The 21,151-nt window shown below is 35.6% G+C and overlaps 2 protein-coding genes across 3 annotated transcripts in view; one reads left to right on the top strand and one right to left on the bottom strand.

The window, feature by feature from the left end:
- The first annotated feature begins 720 nt into the window (after positions 1 to 720).
- On the top strand, positions 721 to 3,948 carry LOC131166007 (tRNA-splicing endonuclease subunit Sen2-1-like). Its single transcript, XM_058124217.1, has 2 exons — positions 721 to 912; positions 2,768 to 3,948. Exon 2 carries the CDS (start codon positions 2,773 to 2,775, stop codon positions 3,517 to 3,519), a length of 747 nt encoding a protein of 248 aa, XP_057980200.1. The 5' UTR covers positions 721 to 912; positions 2,768 to 2,772; the 3' UTR covers positions 3,520 to 3,948.
- A 1,301-nt stretch (positions 3,949 to 5,249) lies between these two features.
- LOC131166391 (uncharacterized) overlaps positions 5,250 to 21,151 on the bottom strand; it is a 34,829-nt gene continuing 18,927 nt past the window's right edge. Inside the window, exons 3-8 of one of the 2 annotated variants that reach the window (XM_058124906.1) lie at positions 14,189 to 14,292; positions 14,009 to 14,094; positions 8,155 to 8,227; positions 7,147 to 7,237; positions 7,000 to 7,062; positions 5,250 to 6,111 (exon numbers count right to left, since the gene is read on the bottom strand). In XM_058124906.1, the coding sequence (XP_057980889.1) occupies positions 5,473 to 6,111; positions 7,000 to 7,062; positions 7,147 to 7,237; positions 8,155 to 8,227; positions 14,009 to 14,094; positions 14,189 to 14,292 (1,056 nt within the window). In that variant the 3' untranslated portion in view covers positions 5,250 to 5,472. The remainder of the gene's footprint in view (positions 6,112 to 6,999; positions 7,063 to 7,146; positions 7,238 to 8,154; positions 8,228 to 14,008; positions 14,095 to 14,188; positions 14,293 to 21,151) is intronic. The other variant, XM_058124907.1, reaches the window with a different exon arrangement.

The following is a 21,151-nucleotide window of genomic DNA, read 5'->3' as shown; positions in this document are numbered from 1 at the left end:
GCGGCGTTCTATATATATAACTCAATCTTTGGAAAATGGAAGTAAAATTACAAAAACTATTTTTATTATATTTCATTACATTCTTTGTGAACCAAATAAATCAACAATAATTTCACATAGCCGATTTTCTCTATAGTCAACACTTTTATGCATTAGCTATTTTTTACATGTCTTCATTTATTTTTCACGAAATTAATTAAATTATTCTCTCTTATTTTACTTATGTTTGTTTTTAAATTTAATTTAATTATATTTTGTGTCTAGCATTTACCCTCCATCTTACTAGTTACTATGAATTATTATTAAGTGTTTAGACAAAACATAAGAATTTTAACTAAAATTTATAATTTGTATAGGACTATTTTTTATATTAAAAATGAGATTTTATTTAACACTCATGAAATGGCTAGTACATTTTTCTCATAATGCATTAATTTTATTTTCCAATTATTATTACGGGTTGAAAGTCATCTACTATTACGAATTGAAAGTCGTCCGCCCTTTAACGCAAAAAGAATGAGCAATATGATAAATTACACTCTTAATGGATGTATCTGCAACCCAAGAAACATACAATTTAGAATTATCACATTAACTTAAATGTTCATTGCACTGCGAAATTAAACTGTTTAAAAATATTAAAAATTAAATCGATTTGAAAAAACCAATCACAATCGAATAGAAAATTCGATTAATTGGTTTGCTTGATTTGCGTGACTTAACAATTGAAAATTTCATTTCAATAGTTAGCGTACTAAAACAAAAAGCTTATTCCAAATCCTTGCCAATATGTTCCCATTTTGAACTAAAGATCTGCTCTCCGCCTCTCCCAATCCCGCTGCTATCCGGTCCTCTGCTCACTGCCTCCCTGCTTCCCGTTCCTGGCGTGCCGGCGGACACCACCTCCCTCCGGTAAATTCTCTCTCTCTCTCTCTCTTTTTCATGGTATTTGCAGGCTTTTAGATGGGTTTAGGACTTTATGAAAAAGGGGGCCTTGCAAAGAGAGAGTATAGAGATCTTCTTGAAGGGGAAAAATGGGTATGGATAGATTATGGAGAAGCTTTTGTGAGAAGAAAGGGTTTGGTTCTGAGAATGAGGTTAAAAGGGTGTTGTAAAATTAGTTTTTGTTTTCTAATTCTCTAACTTCTGTAACAATATCAGACAATCAACCATCGGTTAGCGTAATTGTTGATTAATCAATTGAATTCGGTTCGAGAATTCACTGAACCATGAGCACCTGGGCTATACCTAATCTGTTGTGCGATACAATTGTAATACACACGCAGTATAGTTGTTTTGTTCATATTCATTTGCTTTGTTCATAGACTCAATTGATTCTTTAATTAATAATTTTTATTTTGTTTTTATAATTTAATTAAATTCTTGTTTGTGTGTTCGTTAGTGATATTTTAAGATGTTAAAATGTAGATTCCAAAGAATGTCACAAAGAGTAGTGATTGAATTATGAACCACTTATGAAGATTTATGTAATATATATCAATTAGAGGATACAAAGACTTCGCTACTAGTTTTTTTTTTATTTAAATAGCAAAGATACACTAAAATTAGTGAATTGTTATATTTTATTTAACTTTTGTTTGTTTTATAATTCAATTAAAATATTTTCTCGTCTTTCTAGCATTGACTTACTATCTTACTATGAATTATTGTAAGTTATTGGACCAAATACAGTAAGGGATAGTATTTTTTTTTTTTTTAATTGAAAGTTAAAATTTACATAGGGATATTTTATGATGTTAAAGAATGAACACTAAAGAGTCATAAATTTTAAGTATTTATGAGTTTTTTACTTAATATTTATGTGTTAGTTAAAAATAAACATTTATGAAATAAGTCAAAGAATTAGTATATGTTTTTATCTCCCTCTTCTAACTATAGTGGCTCATGCTTTTCTGTGTCTTTGAAAACTTGTCAAATGGTTTGGCATTGTGATTATAAACTCTGGTCTTTTAACCCAACAGCTCCCAGTTGGGGTTGTGGAAGTGAAAGACATTCAGCTTGTATGGCTACTTTTGAATTCAAAATGAGGTGTAATAAGGCTTTTAAATGGACCAAGCCTTCTGTGAGAATAAGGTATTAGCGTTCTAGCTGTTTCATGAAAAGTAAATTGCATACGATTGTGAAATTATATTTCATTTTTTAATATTAAGCAACTACATGATAAACTAGTACCCTAGCCAAGTGAATGAAGTTTCTCTTGCCTTAAGAAATTAAAAAAAAAAATGTTAAGACCACTCTCAACCCCATCATCTGACTCATTTGGAAGATATCAATATGATAATGAAGATAAATACTGACAAGATCAAAATGTCTATCAAGACTTCTTAGATATTTTTAAAGAGAAATGCTAACATGTAAAATGGGTGTCCATAAATGATTATTCTGATATGAAAATTTCTTTTTTAAAAAAAAAAAAAAGATTTTCGTGTATTTTTAAATAAGTTTCACCAAGTGAGACAAAGATAGCCGCCTTCTAAATCGTAATGCTTCTCTTTGTATTCCTCCATTATCCATCTTATGAATGTATATCAGGCACAGCCTTGCATCTCCCAACCAATTTCCTCCAAAGAGAATAACCAATCCCATTGTTTCAACACAAAACCAGTGCATGAAATGTAATTATAGTGAACAAAATGTAGCTAGTGAGTCATTGTACCTCCTTCAGCATTTTCCAATTTCCTCGTATTGCCCTGTTTATTTAGTTGGAATTAGCCTTAAGAGGGTGTGTTTCAAATCTTCTCTTCAGATTTAATGAAACCAAGATGGAAAGGGAAGGGCTCTGAAGTTAAAGCCCTTGCAGACCCCATGTCAAAGATTGTTTCCCAGCTTCAGTCTTCTCTTGTACAATCCGATTCTCAAGGATTACTGTCGGGTTGCAGTGTTCTTCTTGAAGTAGGAGCAGAGCAAATTGATCTCCTTAATCGTGCATGCTTTGGCAGACCCATTATCACAGCTGAGAAGGATAAGCAATGGGTTCAGTTGGGATTAGAGGAAGCTTTTTACTTGTACCATTGTCTTAAATGCCTTAAGATCATGGGTGAAGATAATTGTTCAAAAAATGAAGAGGAGCTGTGGTTGTGCATGAAATCCAAGAAGGAAAAATTCCCTTATTTTTACAAGGCTTATTCTTGCCTTCGAATGAAAAATTGGGTGGTGAGATCAGGATCTCAGTACGGAGTGGACTATGTTGTGTATCGTCACCATCCATGTTTGGTTCATTCTGAATATGCTGTACTTGTATTATCAGAAGGAGATGAAGATGGCAATGCAAATGCACGACTGAGGACGTGGTCTGATGTTCATTGCACTACGCGACTTTGTGGAAGTGTTGCAAAGGTATTGTTGGTTCTTAGCATTAGTAGAAATGGCCATGGTACTCGTTCTCCTTCGTGTTTGGAGAGATTCACAGTAGAAGAGCGCACGATCACGAGATGGAGTCCAGAGCAGTGTCGAGAGGATCAGAAAATTATTGAAAATGGAAAAACCGGTGAAAAATAGAAAATTACGGGTTCTAGAGGGAAATTCTCACATTGTGTTGGGGGCATAGTTGGTTGTTTGGGTGCCTTTCGTAAAAAAAAAAAATATCACTTGTCTGATTTATTACAATTTTGGAAAAGATTTATAGTTGCCTATCTAAGCATTCTCAAACTATTTTGAAAAGTTCTTGTTTTCTTCTAGATGAAATAGAAGCAAAAATGAAAATGGCTACCATGACATGACTACAAAATTCAGGTCATTGAAGCTTAAGGGTTGAAAGAAATGGTGGTGCTCCGAACCATCTCACTCTGATTTTTTATTTTTCATATTATTGTAGCTTATCAATATTTAAATATTAGTTATTAAACACAGATGATGAGTGTAATCTTGATTATAGAATGAATTATTTTTTATCAATTTTGCAATTCAAGTAGTGTTTGAGAGTATAAATCTCAGAGTTTGAATTTGGATTATATGGATTTAGAAGAAATTCAATATAAAAAAAGCCTCACATAAATGTGAAAATCGTCATTCTTCAGGTTTAATGTTTTTGTTTGACAATTTTGCCCGTTCAATATAATTAACAAAAATTAAAATGCTCATTTATGTATCCTAAAATTTCAGATTTCTATTCATATTTCCTAAACACATGAGGGTGAATGAATCAAAAAATGAAAATGACTAGATAGAATTCGCAATAACACTCATTCCTATTTTGAACTGCAGATGATCTAACTTTGCTTAGGAGCTCAAAATTTAAAGTTCGAATTTGAATTTGTAGATGTTTGAATGCAATATATTACAAAATCGTACTAAATTTGGTCTAAAGTTAGTTAAGTTCAAATCCAGAACTTGAATTCCATGTTGACAAACACACCTTGAGAGAATATAGGTAGTTATAATAAAATCCTTTTTGTAAGTTGTAAGTTGTTAATTGTTTTGGTAGCACATTCAAAGTGTGTTAGGTATGCACTATGCATCAACGCAAAGTCCACCCTTTGTCACACCTCTTATCACCCCTTCCATATGTTTAAACTTCGATGACAACAGAGATGTTTCTTGTTCAAACTTACAAAATGCCCCTAGGTGCACATACCACTTCTACATCACCCTTTAAAGTTAGAGCAATGCCTAGTAGAAAATTAAAAAGAAACAATTTAAGTGTCCGAGAGTATGATTTCCCAAGTATGATTCCTAGTCTAATACAATAGTGTCATGTAAAATTATAAAACCACACTATTAATAGCGTGACACCTGTCCTAGAAGTATGTAATGTTCTATTTGGTAAGAACAAATTTATGGAATAACATTGATCTTTATATTTTTAAATATTTATTCTATAATTTTAATTCCATTCTACTTTCAAACTGTTTCAAGTTCCTTTCCAAGGTCACAAATATTATGTTAAATCCTCTACCCAATAAAATAGTAAGTACTCACGATAAGCACACTACCTCCCTTGAATCCCAAAACCTTGGAGCCCCACTCCTCTTCCGCCGTTATAAGTCATAGCCAAGCCAATTTTGTGAGAAAACCAACAGTAATTGGAAGACTTGAACTTGTTCTGAGAATCAAATCTATGAATCACCAACTTTATAAAGTTCAATGAATAAGAAAATAGAGTGTTTGAGAGTATGAATTTTAAATCATAAATCTGAATTTGAGTAGATTTAGATAAAATTCTATATAATTATTTTATTATATTTTATTCAAATCCACGCAAATTCAAATCCTAACCTTTTCAGCAACAGTTTTCAAAGATGCTAGATATGATATTGCAAGCGTCCATTTTAGTCTTGTGAACTGCAACTCAATAAAAATTACATTCCTGTCTGGGATTTTGCGGTAAATTTAAACCAAACTAAGTTCCACTTTGTTTTTTTCTTCAAAATTCCATGCTACATAAGAAATTCAAAAACAATCCCCATGCAATCGAGCACAGAGAGAGAGAGGAGAGGGAAGGAGGGAGCTATACTAGTCAACAATTTCTCCCTCTTCCTCAGAGCTCTCGAGCTCTTCTCCATTTGGACCCATCTCCCCAACATAGCATTCTTCATTTTTTGCACTCTCCCCATCATTGTTGTCATCAGCATCACAATCCTTGAATTTTTCAATCTGGGCACCATTGCTGAGTTCAGCAACACCCTTCACGGTAAGCAAAGATTTATCTTCAGCCATCTCACCATCATGTCCAGTTTCTCTTACAATAACTGTTGGAAAATTCAAAGGCTTCTCAGGCCAATCTTTGAAGAAAGAATTCACAACCATGAACCTGAAAACTTGCAACAGGCGGCTTTTATCCCTTCTTATATCTGCGCTTAAAAGCTTCTGCAGAAGGGTTGGCTTCTGCGGGTTCAGAGAAGGTGGGTTATGTGAATTCTTCGTGTTAAGTGAATCCTTGTCCATCATTCGCTTCTTTGCAAACCTGCCATTTTTGTTACGCCTTCCTCTTTTATTATGCTTGTTTAGGAATTTCCCCTTCTTAGTTGGCACTTCTTTGTCATCCTGTATTCCATGTCCTTGTTTCTCTGCATCTGACAAATAGTTCTCTGGTATTTCAGGAACTTCAAACCCTAGCTCAGCTTGCTTTGCCAAAATTTCTTTGAGTTGCTGCTACACGGTTTTCAAGTTAGCAATAATTCGCACAGGAAAGACAGATAAGTTCAATAAGAATAACATTGATGTCAAGTTACATGGCTCTTCCCTGGTTCACACATAACTACCCAGTTTCAAATTGCTAAAAATTAGTTCAGTACAAATTCCCCTACTTGGTTGGCATTACACCACCACTATATTTGTTCTTTTGGTACCTCAACGTAAAGATGCAACAGCCTCCACACACAAAAAAATGTACAAGAAAAAAATAAGTAGTATTACAAAGATAAGTCTATAAAAGCTTAGTCCCATTCCAAACATCTTCCCAAACATGAACAGTGGGTAAAGTAATAAAAAACCATGAGAAACGAACATCCAAGTATTTGCATGCACAGATCCCCTAGCAGCCCACCTGTTTGGTTGAAGACCATACATAACCAATAGCCTTATGCCAATGAGAAACAAGCCCCAAAGGGAACTCACTTTTAATACAAACACATTGTCTCATTGTCAAGAAGCTATACTTCCAAATTCTGGTTAGATTCCAAGTTTTCCCTTAACTACAGAAAGCTTATGGACAGAAGGAAAAAGAGGAGAAAGGAAAAGGGCTGCAGCAAAGTGCCAATGTAGTACATTCTGCGTTTAAAGCAATGAACATTCTGGAATTTGAAGACCTAAAAAAATCCATACCCCGGGATTTTTGTATAATTTTTCCATTATAGTGGATTGATCTGATCAATGAAGTAGTGAAGGCTACTTTTCAGTGGACTAGTAATCAACAGAACATTGCCTAGCAGTACAATAGGATAGTACAGATTATGCAAAACTAACATAAGGTCTTTCCATTAAATGCCACAATCTAGCATTTATCATCTGTTTTTCCTGATGTAGAGTAAATCAGTGTACCTGACGTCGCAATTTAGCCTCTTTGTCAACGACCTCGGAGTCTGCTAGCTTGTCCGACAACTTCTGCAGGACAGAGTCAATTAATCAGGAAATCTATATTGACATGTATAGGAAAAAATGGACAGCATGTACAACAGAATGTTGAACCTGCTCTATATTGGCTTTTGATGGGTAGTTCTTCTTGCGCTCTTCTCGCCACTGTTGGATTTCTTGCTTTGTGTAGTTTAAAAAAAGAGATCTTCATTCAAGAGGCAACAAAAAATACAACATGCACAATTGTAAGAGATAACTAATCAAAGTGAGGAAAAATAGTTCAGACTTCAGAATAGAAAGAGCAATTTTTCGCCTCAAAACATCATAGAAAACAAGGCATCAACACTACTGGTTGAAAGAAGCAGACACATTACCATATTGACGGCCTATACTTTTTCTTCATATTATAATCACATTTGTCAATATGAAAGTAAAATAAATAAAATAAGTCCAGGGGAACAGCCAAAATTTTGAGGTAAGACATCATGTTAGTGATGTCTCGCATTCAGACCCTCAGATTAGCAGAGACAAGAGTACGGGATGCAGGATGGACTACCCTCAAGCATCTAGCTTAGGCCCAGCAGGCATCCCAAAGGACTAAAAGGAGCAAACAAAAAAGTAGAGCTTTTCAGTGTCCCATGAAAATGAACTCGATTGGGTTACGATATTTTGAAAGACATGCAACTTCACAAGCTGGACAAAAAACAAGTCATCACCACAATAATCCAGAAAAGAATAATCCAATATAAATAACATTATCAACCAAAAATACTAATCTTATATTAATGAAGCTCATGAAAATGCATTGTCAACTTAAATTATATGAAGAACCATTTATTAAGCTAAGTAAATTGAAATAATCAAGCCTCTTTAGCGTAAATGCACTTCATAACTTGCAAATCGAATGCTATTTTCAATTAACAAACAATGATTAAATTCTTTCTTATGCAAACTGAAAGCAAAGTAATGCCTAGAAGTGTACATTTTTCTCATCCAGTGCAGATGGTATATCTACAGCAAATTATACTTTACAAGTGTGTGTTGAACAAACAAGAGCTTCTCTTTACGTAGAAAGGGAGAGGGGGGGCAGGGGGGGAATGTGTGGACTGGACCCAGAATTACCTTTTCTGTTCTGTCCTAGCTTGGTTGGCAGTTTTAGCAAGGCCAGCTTCACCTGACCTGTCATTCTTAAGCCCTGTTTGGAATTTTAAGATAAAGAAAATCAAAAGACAATAATAATCAACCATAAAGTAGTATAAAGTATTTTAAAAAATATTGGCTAGAACAACTGCAATACATGGGGTGCAGTGTGTAAGAGATGAAAATGAAGTCAACCACTAGGAAATGCCTGGAGCCCATGCCAGGTGATACGCAGGTGAGGTGGCAATGGAACATCATATATTATACACGCCCTGTCAGCTATCGCACACACACATGCACAGAGTGCAAAGGGCTTCATTTGGAGAAACAATTTAATGGAATTTCTTGAGTTTCTTAAATTTGATTGATTGGACTCCTACACACATGACAGTGTGACAAGAATAATAGATGAATTTCTTGCCAATCAACTAAAAGCTTCTTTAATGGTTCTGAAAAGGTCCAGCATTTTTATTATTTTTTTATGGTTCCCCACTTTCCCTCTTTGCTCCATATAGCAGGGAAAATCCTACTCAATATATAACTTTTTAATTTAGAAAGGCTAAAATATCTGCATATGGGATGAGTACAAACATCTTTGTATTTATCCTCAATCACACACTCACTAAGCACCAATTTTATTAATTCAGAATCACACACACTAATGATTGTCAATATGCCTTCAGAAGCCCATGCAAAGGCACTTATCCGAGGTACCTTTGCAAGAGAGAAGCAACACCTTAAAATCAAGCATGAATTGATGAATAATGGGAATTAAAAAATAAAATAATAATACCTTAACAATATGAACAATAACAAAGCATCTTACAGATATGCATGTGAAACAATAAAGTTATGTTTGATTCACAGAATATCGATTCCTACAAATAGAATGGATTAAGAACAGTGTAATAAAAATTGCATAGGGAAGTATAGTTTAGAAAAAAATTCGATGTACAAAAGCTTGTGTTATTCCATCCAACATGGAATAGGACAGGAATAGATATTCCCATGGTGAAATTTGGGAATAGCATTCATTTTTCTATTTCGTGTTCTGGATTCAAGAAAATTTTTACATTGTCATTTTCTTTATAAAGACAACATGTCTTTTATTATAAAGGGGACACTGGCAGGAATCCTCTTGGGCACACATTAGCAGCAATGGTCTAACAATACGCTGCCCTTCTCCCTCCATCTGTTGACCTTGATGATTTGAAGAAAAAGATGTCAAATGAGGCTTCAATGCCAAAACCTACCCACAGCATGGACTGGAAAGGACTCATCAGACCAGATTCAGTTTCAGTGCCTGAACCTGAGCTGGCCTACTACAAACCAAAATTTCAGAATGGAAAGATACTGATTGACCCACCCACTCCATTTTCAAGTTATTGATAGATCAGAACCCTTCAAACTACTTCATCCCCAAGGCTTTCCCTTAAAGCAGACCTCATGAAAGCCTTTGATTCTGTGCACTGAGACTTCATCCTTGGAACTCCTCAAAACCATTGATAGTTGACACTCCTGCAAATTTCATACAATGATCAAAGAAAGAATGCATCACCACTCCAAGCTACTCTCTCATCCTTAATGGCTCCACCAAGGAATTCTTCAAAGGTCAAAAAGGTATTAGGCAAGGTGAACCCATCTCACCATACTTGTTATGGTGATGGAGGTCGTATCCAGACTGCTGCAACAAGCTGTACTAAAAGGCAAACTATCTTTTCACCCCAAATGCACCCTCGCTAATATATGCTTTGCAGACAATATTCTATTCTTTGCAAAAGGGGATATTGATTCAGCTACTAGCATCCATCATGTCCTTGATCTATTCTACTACCTTTCTGGTCCCAGTTGCAAACCTCTTAAATCAGAGTTGTTTTGTTCAAGTATATCTCAGATTCCCTCCAGAAACAAATTTCCAGCAAGTTGGGCATTCCATTGAGTCCCTGCTCCCTGTCACCTCGGGTTACCTCCAGTAACTAAGAAGATCTCTAGGACAATATTGCAATGAATTAATTGAAAATATCTCAGCCAGAATCTTCTACTGGACAAATAAATACCTATCATATGCTGGTAGGCTTGAACTTATCACATCTGTCTGCAGTCCATACGCAGCTACTGAGCCTCCACTAGGGCTGTTGAAAAATATTTGAAAACTGGACTGATCCAAAAATCCGACCTGAACTGAACCGAAAAATCAGTTAACCAATTTGTATGGTTTGGTTTTGGTTGATCTTTTTTATGATTTTCAGTTATTGGTTCAGTTTCATTTTTTAATGTCTATAAACTGACGGTTACCCCAAACCAAAAAACCGATATATGTATTTCTTTACAATATATATTACTACATTTATTATATAACAATATATAGTTACAAAATAGCATGCACAAATATTCTTGGGTGTTTGGGTTATATAAATATAGTATGATTGCATACACTAAATTAAAACTCAAGCAAAAGATCTAATTTACTTTTTTTTTAAAATTATGTTGTGAGAATTGGTTCAGATTGGATAGCCGAAATGAACTGCCAGTTAACCAGAGTATCAGTTACCAATGAGTTTGGATTGGTTTTGGTGAACAAAACTTTCAGTTCTGTTTGGTTTTTAACACTTTGGTTCAGGTAACTAAACCATGAACTCCCAAAAGCTGTTAGAATGGACTAGAAAAAAAAGGTTTAAATCCATCCTTTGGAAAGGAAATGATTGGAACAATCAAGGCTGTAAGGTAAAAACGAAGGATGTCTGCAAACCCAAGGAAGGAGGAGGTCTTGATAGTACCCTTCTATCAGAATTCAGTGACCTCACAGCAATCAAGCTAATCTGGTTTATCTGTACTTCAAAGTCCTTTCTTTGGATTATCTGGATTCATACTCACAGACTGCAAGGCAATAGTTTTTGGTCAACTAAAGCGCCCACTTCCAGCACGTGGATATGGAAGAAGATCCTCAAAACCAGATATAGCAGTATCAAACGTGTAGTAGGGAAAGGTAATTTCACTCACATTTATTTTGATAACTGGCATCCAAATAACCGCTTGCTTGACCATCAGTTCACAACTGAACTTGGATTCTCTAGAAATGCAAAAATCATGGAAATAATCTTAAATGGAAGATGGCTTTGGCCTAGAAGAGCTTCCCCAAATGTCCAACAAATGCAATGAACCCGAGCAATGAGCCCTGCCCATCAAATGATGACTCCACATGCTGGACTCTCACCTCTCTGGAGAATTCACTAATAAATAAATCGGCTCAGGACTCAATACACAGACACAGTCCCATCACTCCTTGGCCTAAAATTATCGAGACCAAACACAGGATTCCAAAACATGCATTCATGGTCTGGCTTGCCCTCCAAAACAAACTGGTTGCTCTAGAGAAATTGGCTTCCTGGGACAAAACACAAGCAATTCTTGCCTCCTTTGCAACTCTTCAACAGAAAGCTGCAAACACCTTTTCTTCACATGCTCAGCTACCAAGGAAATCATCAACAAAGTCCAAGCAGTTTTCAAATAACCAGTCTCATTGCAGGACTGGTATAGGTCAACAAATTGGCTTAAACACCTTGATGATTCCCCAACTGAAGAAACCCACAAGTTAGCAAGGTGCTACACCATCTACCACACATGGAAGGCCAGGAACAAACTCCTTAGTGAAAGAACAGAACTCGGTGTATAGAGTTAATCTCCCAACAAGCCATCCAAGACGTTAAAGCTAAATGCTGCTACTAAATGCTGCTAAAAAAAAAGGAAATTTCTGTTTTTTTTGTAAATATCTTGCGTGTTTTTTATTGTCCATTTATATCTCTCGAATTTCCCCTTCTTGGCTTAATAAGATTTTTACCTTTTTTTCCAAAAAACAGAACACATATTTTGTTAGCTGTCAAGTTCTCATATTATGACCATTTTATTCCTAAAAATAGATATTCCATGAACCAAATGCAACCTTATGGAATGCCTATCCCACTCAAAATAGAGAGCAAAAGTATTTGGACGTAAAATCAAATTAGGCTGCTCACCTCTAGGAAGGAGAAAATTTTCAATTTAAGCCAAGCAGTCTATCTGTTAGTCATGTGAGGAACTGGAATTTTTCTTTTTTTGGAACCAAGCAGGTCGGCGCAGAAAAAAATATCAAGATGTGGAGGAATTCTTATTGCTTTTGATACAGAGAACAAACACACATACTGCCTAAAGGAATAATTGGTATGAACCCAGTTTCTTGAGCGTTAAACCAGTTCAGAAGTGCAAGAGAAGTGGCAATACAAACTCAAAATGCAAGCCACCGCACATATATCTATTTAGACTATTGGATGTATTTCGAATAAAAGGCAACACATCCTGTAGAACTTCTGACATATTCAAGATTCTAGTATAAGTATACAACCTTAAATAACAGTGGTTTCTCCAACTTAAAATGCATGAAGAAGATAGACACATTTCTAACTGCATTAATAAAAAGAACACCAGGCTTCTTGAAACAATTCCTAAATTAGTGCTTCACCATCATCAAAGACAACTATAAATCCGAAACAGTTAAATGGGTGGCCTATTAGCCATTAGAAACATATAGTACAAAAATAAAGCACAAAACTAGTAATCCTATTATAAGGAATTACTGGGATTCTCTCCATTCCAAATGCCTCATTTGGAAAGATGAGTTGCCATAGTCCATTCAAGTCCTTAAAAGATGAGTCAGAACAAAGTTATCATCTGAATGGGAACTTAGTTTTGAAACATAAATGAGCTCCCCAAACCAAGTCAATAGACCAAGCATCTTACAGCATCCTCTTTTTTACATTTCTTCTATTTTTTTTAAGTTTAAACCTTTTTTTTCCATTTCATCATCAATGAACACATATTAAAAAGTAATCACGTATTAAGGTGGATGAATGGCATGATGCCAAAAGATAAATTAAAGAATGAACATATTGGCAATTAAAAATAAGGGAAGGGCAGGTCAAATGGTATGGTTTGGGCATCTGCAATGCAGGCCAAATAGTGCACCAGTGAAGAGGAGTCAACTAGTCATAAATCATAATTAGTGGCAATAGGAGTAGGGTTAGACCTAAAATAACTTGGAATGACATAATGAATAAGGATTTAACATCCATCAAATTGTTGGAGGAAATTTCCCATGATCACATAAATGGCAAAAAACAATTCATGTAGCCAACCCCACCTAGTGGCTTAAGGCTTGGTTTGTTATTGTTTCATTGAAATTGCCCATGATCATGCAAATTGGCAAAAGAACAATTCATGTAACTGACCCACTTAGTGGGACTTAAGGCTTGATTTGTTGTTGTTGTTCCCTAGAATAGGAACAGGAGTGTGGTATGGCACATGCTCTACCATGTGGAACATTAAGGGTCTATTTATATAGATATATTGGTCAAAAATATGTAATGGCACTTTTATATTTTGGGGGAGGGATGTTGAAGTGTTTCAAAGTCTAGAAGAGATTTTCTTTTGAGAAATAGATTAATAATGAGTAAAAATAGAATAATAATGTGATATTTTCCACGTCAACTAATAAAAAATATGTGATGTGAAAAGTATTGTCTTAAAACTTTGGATCGTTAGATTTAGCATTCTAGAACAAAAATGTACCGCATTGCAGGTCATTTATACCAATACGAAATTCACTAGGGTGTTATCATTTTCTAGTAACCATGGTGGCAATATTTCTTTCTTATGCTTTGAGTGGCCCCCAATCAAAGGTAGCCGGTCGTCTTTTACATGCCATGCCAGTGCATCAAACCCCATATCCTATGTTGGTACTACCATTGTTTCTAAAGGATTCAGAAAAACCTAAAACTCAGTAGCAATGAACTAAACAACAAACCTTTTCCCCCATTTTTATTAGAGAAGCCAAAGGTCCCAAACCTTCCCTTTGAGTTTTGTTTATGATGAATGTGGGACTTCTGCTTGCTGCAAAAGGTTGAACTCACTGTAAATCACAAGTCACTTGTCCAAAGCTTTTAAAGGAAGTACAAAACAAAAGCAAGAAGTAAAAAAAACATACCCCCATTGTGGCGCCTCTCTTCGATTTCTTGTGAAGTTCTTTCTTGGAAAGTTCTTCCAGTGGGAACCTGAAACCTTAGTTCCACTATCTTTGACAGAATTTCCCTGCCACAATCAACGAATACTTGAATTGGCCACAGTGATTGAAGTGCAGAATGTGTTTGCTAACCACAAATGCTTTACATATGCTGTAGGGAAAGCACTCAATACTTACATGCAGAAAACCATCCTGAACAATTTCTCACAGGATTATGGTAACAAGACAACATGAACTAAGAGGAGCCCCTCCTCATTATGACAAGGAGATTGGGGAGGTTCTGGCAAGTAGCAGTACAAGAGAAATCACCAGGGGAAGTGGGAAGTCAGTGCATACTTCTCATAAGCTTAAAACAGTTGAGGGCGAAGTTAAGGGCCAGTGTCATAAGCTTAAAAAGCGGAGTGGAAAGCAACCGAAAACTGACCCAAAAAAATAAATCTTTAAGGAGTCAATGAGAAACGCAGGATGTAGTGACATTTGAACTCAAATATCTCCTTTAACCCACCCCAACCCTCCGCCACCTAAGCCCAGGCCTTAGGGGCAAGCTGTAGACTCATAATAAGGTTTCAGACGTTCATTTAAATGAAAGTCAAATGGATAAGTTCCATAGGCACCCATACCGTTCTTGACTTTTGACACCTTGTACTACAGGTGATTCTATTTTGACACTGTTTTGCCCATTGGTAGTGTTGAATCAATTCAGTTTTGGCTGGTGGAGTCAAATTCAATTGCTTTTAAACATTCTTACTCACAAAGTTCACTCTTTACTTATAAACATTAATTTTCTAAATTCTGACAGGCGAATTGCCCCCACTCAGGTCAATGTGGCTCTGCCACTGCAAGAATTGTTACCTATTGGCTATTACCATCATGTTTAGAGTTGGTCAGGCCATACAAGTCACAAGAACATAGTTTTCTCAGGGAACCTGTGCTTCAGAAGTTTGTCGATGAATCAACGGTAGTAAGGATGCAAAGTAACTATTTTTTTCTGGATGCCATGGTGGAGAAGATTAGTAGGAATTTGGTTGTGCAAATTGTCTCCAATAATAAAAGGGGTCTTACGGAATCCACATTTTCATGTTTGGTTATCAAGGAAAGTGAAAAAGAAAATAAAAAATATTCCAAATCTATGAACAAAAATTTGGTTTCACACACCATTGATATTTGTTTTTCCTAATTTTTAGTCATATTAAAACAAATTTTCATTTTTGATAGTATTTTATATAGAAGGAAAATATAAGGGTAAATAAGTTTCCTCCTTATTTTCTTCCTTTTCTTTCCCAAACAAAATCCTTGATTCAAACGGATTCTTAAAGAGAGAGAAATTCCATTGAGAGAGAGATGTACAAGGCAGAGGATACTCCTAAGGTACAAAGGAAATCAAGAAGAAAAAGAACAATAGAACAGCATAATTCTAACCCTCGCTGCCTCCCCACCTTTCCTGGAACCACAATTTGGTTGCACGTACAGATTTGTGGGTCAATAGCATTCGGGATCCATGAGGGTCATAATCCAAATACTCAAAAGTGAAGACCCAGATTTGTTAACCATTTTCAATTAAAAAATCATACAATAATATATAGTAGTTTCAAAATCGTATGAAAATATTCAAGACGCTGCAAAGCCGGCCATGAAGAGGGAAGAGGGCTTCCTGTGGCTGCAAAGCCTGTGAAGTGAGGGAGAGAAGAGGGCATCCTGCTGCTGCAATGATGGATGGATTCAAACAGGCAGAGAGAGAGAGAGAGAGAGAGAGAGAGAGAGAGAGTATATTAAACTATGATACAATATGCTCTTGTATATTATATGTTCCATCCTAAGTAAACAATTCAAAAAAATATCGCAATCTGACATAATATACCGACTAATCAACCGAAACAAGTGATTCATGAGTACCACTATGCTAACTAAGCCTAGCCCCCAAGAACCATGTACATCTTGAGTAGCATAAACCATTCCTTCTTCTTCTTCTTCTTCTTCTTCCCCTCTCCTCCTCTGTATCTCTCGCACATTTTCTCAGGGCTGCAAACTCATGATGCTGTCCTGCATCATTATCACTGTCAAACACATAAACATTCAGGGATAAAGCATTTAAGGCTGCCTGCTGCCTACTCCGCAGCAGACTGTTGGTGCCCTAAAAAGGATTGCACCAAATAAATACCTTAACCTTGGAAGAAACCTTGGGGATGTTGCGTATCATTGTCAAAATTTATTAAAATGAAAAGAAAAAAACGAAAACTGAAAACCAAAAACAAAAACTAAAAACTGAAAACCAGCAACTTTGGTTAATATTTCTAAAACTAAATCAAATTAAAAACTTGATGGAATAAATACTCATTTTTGTTCTTAAATCAAATAAAAATTAAAAATATGATTATAAAAAAATATAAATTAAATATATTGTAAAAAAATTATTATTATTAAAAATTAAAAATACATTAAAATTTTATTATTACTATGATAGAATAAAAATATTATAATAAAGACATAAATTATTATATTTCAAAACTCAATTTTAGTGCTACAAGAACAAGAAGCCTCTTGTTGCACATGACAATTGAAAAATAGTAAAAATATTTTCAGATGAATTTATTATTTTATAGAAACTATGTGAATATTTATATTTTAATCATATTTTAAATTCACATGATCATCTAATTTAGATTTCTAATTAAAAATTAGTTATAAAGTGAATGATTTAATTCACAGAAGTTTTTTGGATATTAAAGTATTTTGGCAATAGGTTGCCCAAACAACAAAAAAAATAAAATCTGGTTTTCAGTTTTTTCAAGAAGAGCCATCAATCGACAACAAAAAACTAGCAATATAAGCAAAGGCACTTAATCCATTTCTTCATTGTACAGAAATGAAAACAAAAACAAAAACAAAAAACAGAAATGATACAAAATAGGCTCTTAGCTGTCCAAATATGATCTACAAGAGAAGAAGACAAGGAAAAACAAATCATGCGGTTAAAATAGGCCCCCAAGCCATCTACAATTCACACCCTTTAATCCCTTCTGAAAGTAGGCTGAAAGCCATCTAGCAAATCAGGCAACAAAGAAAGCTCAACTGCTCTCAATTATTGAGAGTTCTACAAAATTTTAAATCCCAAGAAATAGACTCCCTTAACAATCATAAAAGAATAGATGGGTGCATTTTTTAACAAGGAAATCCTATAAAATGAAGGAGAAGAGAAAAAAAAAATGCTTCTCCCACTGACAGGTCCTCCTAAAACCGTACACAAAAGCCATCAATTATATTTAATAGAAGGAAAGAACAAGGAAAAGACGTGCCAAGTAAATTTCCAAGGGCACTCATGAGTATATTAATTATTAACGAAGGCATTGTGTATATTGTTGCATCGAAGGAACTAAATACAAATTAAAAGCACTACACTCTTGTGGGGCAGAGCTAGGATGTGCAAAGTGTAATATTGTTAGGGCAGAGGTAAAAGCTAGGGACAAAATTCTGAAGCAAAAAGGAAAGACCAGTACTAGACAGTTGGTATGGAACAAGCATAAAGCTCATTCTACACAAATTTAACTATATTACAAGTGCAAAGTATGATGTCTGATGCCAAGAAAAATATTTCCTTAATTTATAATCGTGGGCGGGTGGCTGATTACATGTAAATCCATACTGCAGATTTATTACATCAAAGAAAAACAATATTTACCAGCAATTCCATCACTTTGAAGAATACTATCAAGCAGGAAGGTCGAAGGGCAATGTTCCTGCAGAATAATTGGGTAAAATGGAAGACCTTAATGGTAGGCCTCTCTCTCTATTTATAATATGTGTCTAGTACAATACAATGACCATAATACTCTTACTAACTTACACTTACTAACATAACTCTTAACACATACTAACAATGCTAAATGACGCAATAACCATTAACACTCCCCCCAAGCTGGAGCATATATATCAATGCTCCAAGCTTGTTATAGAAGAATTTCACATGAGCACCTCTCGAGGCTTATAGTGAATAAATCAGCAAGCTGAAAATCAGACTTCACATAAGTGGTTGTAATGAGCTTTTGTACAAGTTTCTCTCAAACAAGGTGGAAATCAGAGCTTTGTCCGCTCATGGAAGAGCGGATTGGACACAATATGAATAGCAGCTCAATTATCACACATCAACTCCACAGACTGAGAATGTGGAAAACCCAATTCTTCCAACATGTTCTTCAACCAAACAAGTTCGCATCTAATGTGAGCCATAGCCTTATGCTCTGACTCAACACTTGACCTAGCCACCATTAATTGCTTCTTACTCTTCCAAGAAACCAAATTACCACCAACAAAGAAACAATACCCGATTGTGGATCTTTGGTTCGAAGGCAACCCAGCCCAATCTACATCTATATGTCCCTGGATATGAGTGTGATACCGATTCTGATATAAGAGACCTCGCCCTAGTGCACCTTTTTGAGATACATCAAAATGCAAGTTACTGCATCCTAATGACTTGTTCTTGGAGAATCGAGAAATTAACTCACAACACTTATTGTGAAATATATATCTAGTCGAATGACTGTGAGATAATTTAACTTTCCAACAAGTATCCAGTACTGTCCTTGGTTAGGCAACAAATCACCCATGCCTGGCAGTAACTTACTATTGGGATCCATGGGTGTATCAACAGATTTGGACCAACAACCCATTCTCATCTAAAAGATCAAGAGCATACTTTCTCCATGACAAGACCATTCCCATATGAGATCTTGATACTTCAATACCCAAGAAGTACTTCAATGGTCCCAATCCTTGGTATGAAATTTAGTATGTAGGAAAAGCTTTAGATCTTGGATGCCTTGATCATCATTTCCAGTAATCACAATATCATCCACATACACAATACACAAAATCTTGTCAGATGGAGTATGACAATAAAATACGGAGTGATCCACTGCATATCATTGGAGGACAAATTCAAGTATGACAACACTAAATCGACCAAACCATGCTCTCGAGGACAGCCCTAAACCATATAATGATTTCTTGAGTTGACACACTAAACCCAAATCCCCCTGAGTAACAAACCCAAGTGATTGCTCCATATAGACCTCCTCCTGAAGATCAACATGTAGGAAAGCATCCTTCACATCTAACTATGCAGATACTAATGGCAAGTAGTGGCTAAGGAGATAAGCAAACGTGCTGAAGCAAATTTAGCTACTAGAGAGAATTTGTCTGAATAGTCCAAACCATACATTTGAGTATATCCCCTAGCAACAAGACGGGCCTTCAAGTGAGCCACGGAACTATCAGGATTGACCTTCACAATGTACACCCAACGACAACCTACCACTGACTTATTAGGAAATAAAGGTACCAACTCCCAAGTATCTCTATCCTATAGTGTATGCATCTCTTCAATCATTGCATTCCTCAAACTAGAATGGGACAGAACTTCATAAATATATTTTGGAAGAGCAATAGAAAACTCAAGTACTAACAAAACAATAATATGAGGGTGACAAGAAATCATAACAAAAAAAACTAGACATTGGATATTGAGTACAACTACATTTACCTTTTTGAACAACAATGGAAGGATCAACATCTGGGGAAATAGGATCATCAAACAAGGGAAATAGAGGTGTAGAAGTAGAAGCTAGTGGAGGCTCTCCCCCCTCGAGTCCTCATGTGTATACCTGCAAATTGGGATCGACGAGAAGGACTCAAACTAAATGAAGATGTAGGAGGATTGGGCAAAAATATTTTTAGGATCTAGAAGGCAAGGCAAAGGAAGGGACTCATTAAGGTCAACAAAACCCAAGGAATCAAAGTAGTATAGAGTAGACTCAAAAGAGGTGACATCAGTAGAGACAAAATAGATGCAAAGTTTAACTATAACATCAATATCCCTTTTGAGTATAGGAATAGCATAGAAAAATACATTTAATAGCAGAAGGAGCCAACTTATCCATTGTCGGAGTTAATTGATGGACAAAAGACACACAACTGAATATACGAGGAGGATTGGAGAACAAAGGGGCCTTAGGGAAGATAGTTGAATATGGGATTTTACCATCAAGGACAGAGGATGGCATTTTATTAATGCGAGAGCAAGAAGTGAGCACAGCGTCACTCCAAAAAACTTTGGGGGCATTCATTTAATACAGTTGGGTAGGAGTAACATCAAGAATATGTCTATTTTTCCATTCTACAACTCCATTTTGTTGTGGGGTGTGGGCACAAGATGACCGATGGATCAAATCAAAATTAATCATATAATTGAATTGGATACTTAAGTATTCCTTAGCATTATCACTAAAATCATTATTTGAGAGCAAAAGGGACAAAAGATATAAAACAACTCAAAACAATCTTTCATTAAACATAACCAAGTCATTCTGGAGTAGTCATCAACAAATGTAACAAAGTATTGAAACCCCAATTTCGACGTGACACTACTAGGACCCCAAACATTAGAAAGGACGTCCATAGAAGGACTATTTGCTTGTTTGTTGACCCAAGAAGCAAAGGGAACATAACGATGTTTTCCTAATTGACATGACTCACACTCAAGACCAGATACAGAACTCAAGCTAGGAACTAGTTGTTTCAAATTGTCCAAGGACAGATGACCAAGGCAACAATGGATTTGAAGTTGTATAGCAATGGCTATGCAGGCTATGGGAGAAGAGAGCAACTCAAAGTCGTAAAGTCCATGAATCTCATGTCCTGTGCCAATTGTCTTCTTCGTCTTCAAATCCTAAATAACAATAGAATCGAGAAAGAAGGTCACAGAACAATTTAGTGCCTTTGTAAGCTTACTAACTAACATGAGATTGAAAGGGGACTTAGGAATGTACAAAATAGAGGAAAGAGATATGGAGAGATGTTGGTGAAACAATCGGCGCTCTGATACCAATTGTCAGTACCAAGTATGCACAGCATAAGATCTCACACAAACTC

This window comes from Malania oleifera, chromosome 10 (assembly GCF_029873635.1).
Source record: "Malania oleifera isolate guangnan ecotype guangnan chromosome 10, ASM2987363v1, whole genome shotgun sequence".
Taxonomy (NCBI): Eukaryota; Viridiplantae; Streptophyta; class Magnoliopsida; order Santalales; family Ximeniaceae; genus Malania; species Malania oleifera.
The sequence above is the reverse complement of the archived record's forward strand: the minus strand, read 5'-3'. Positions and strand labels throughout refer to the sequence as shown.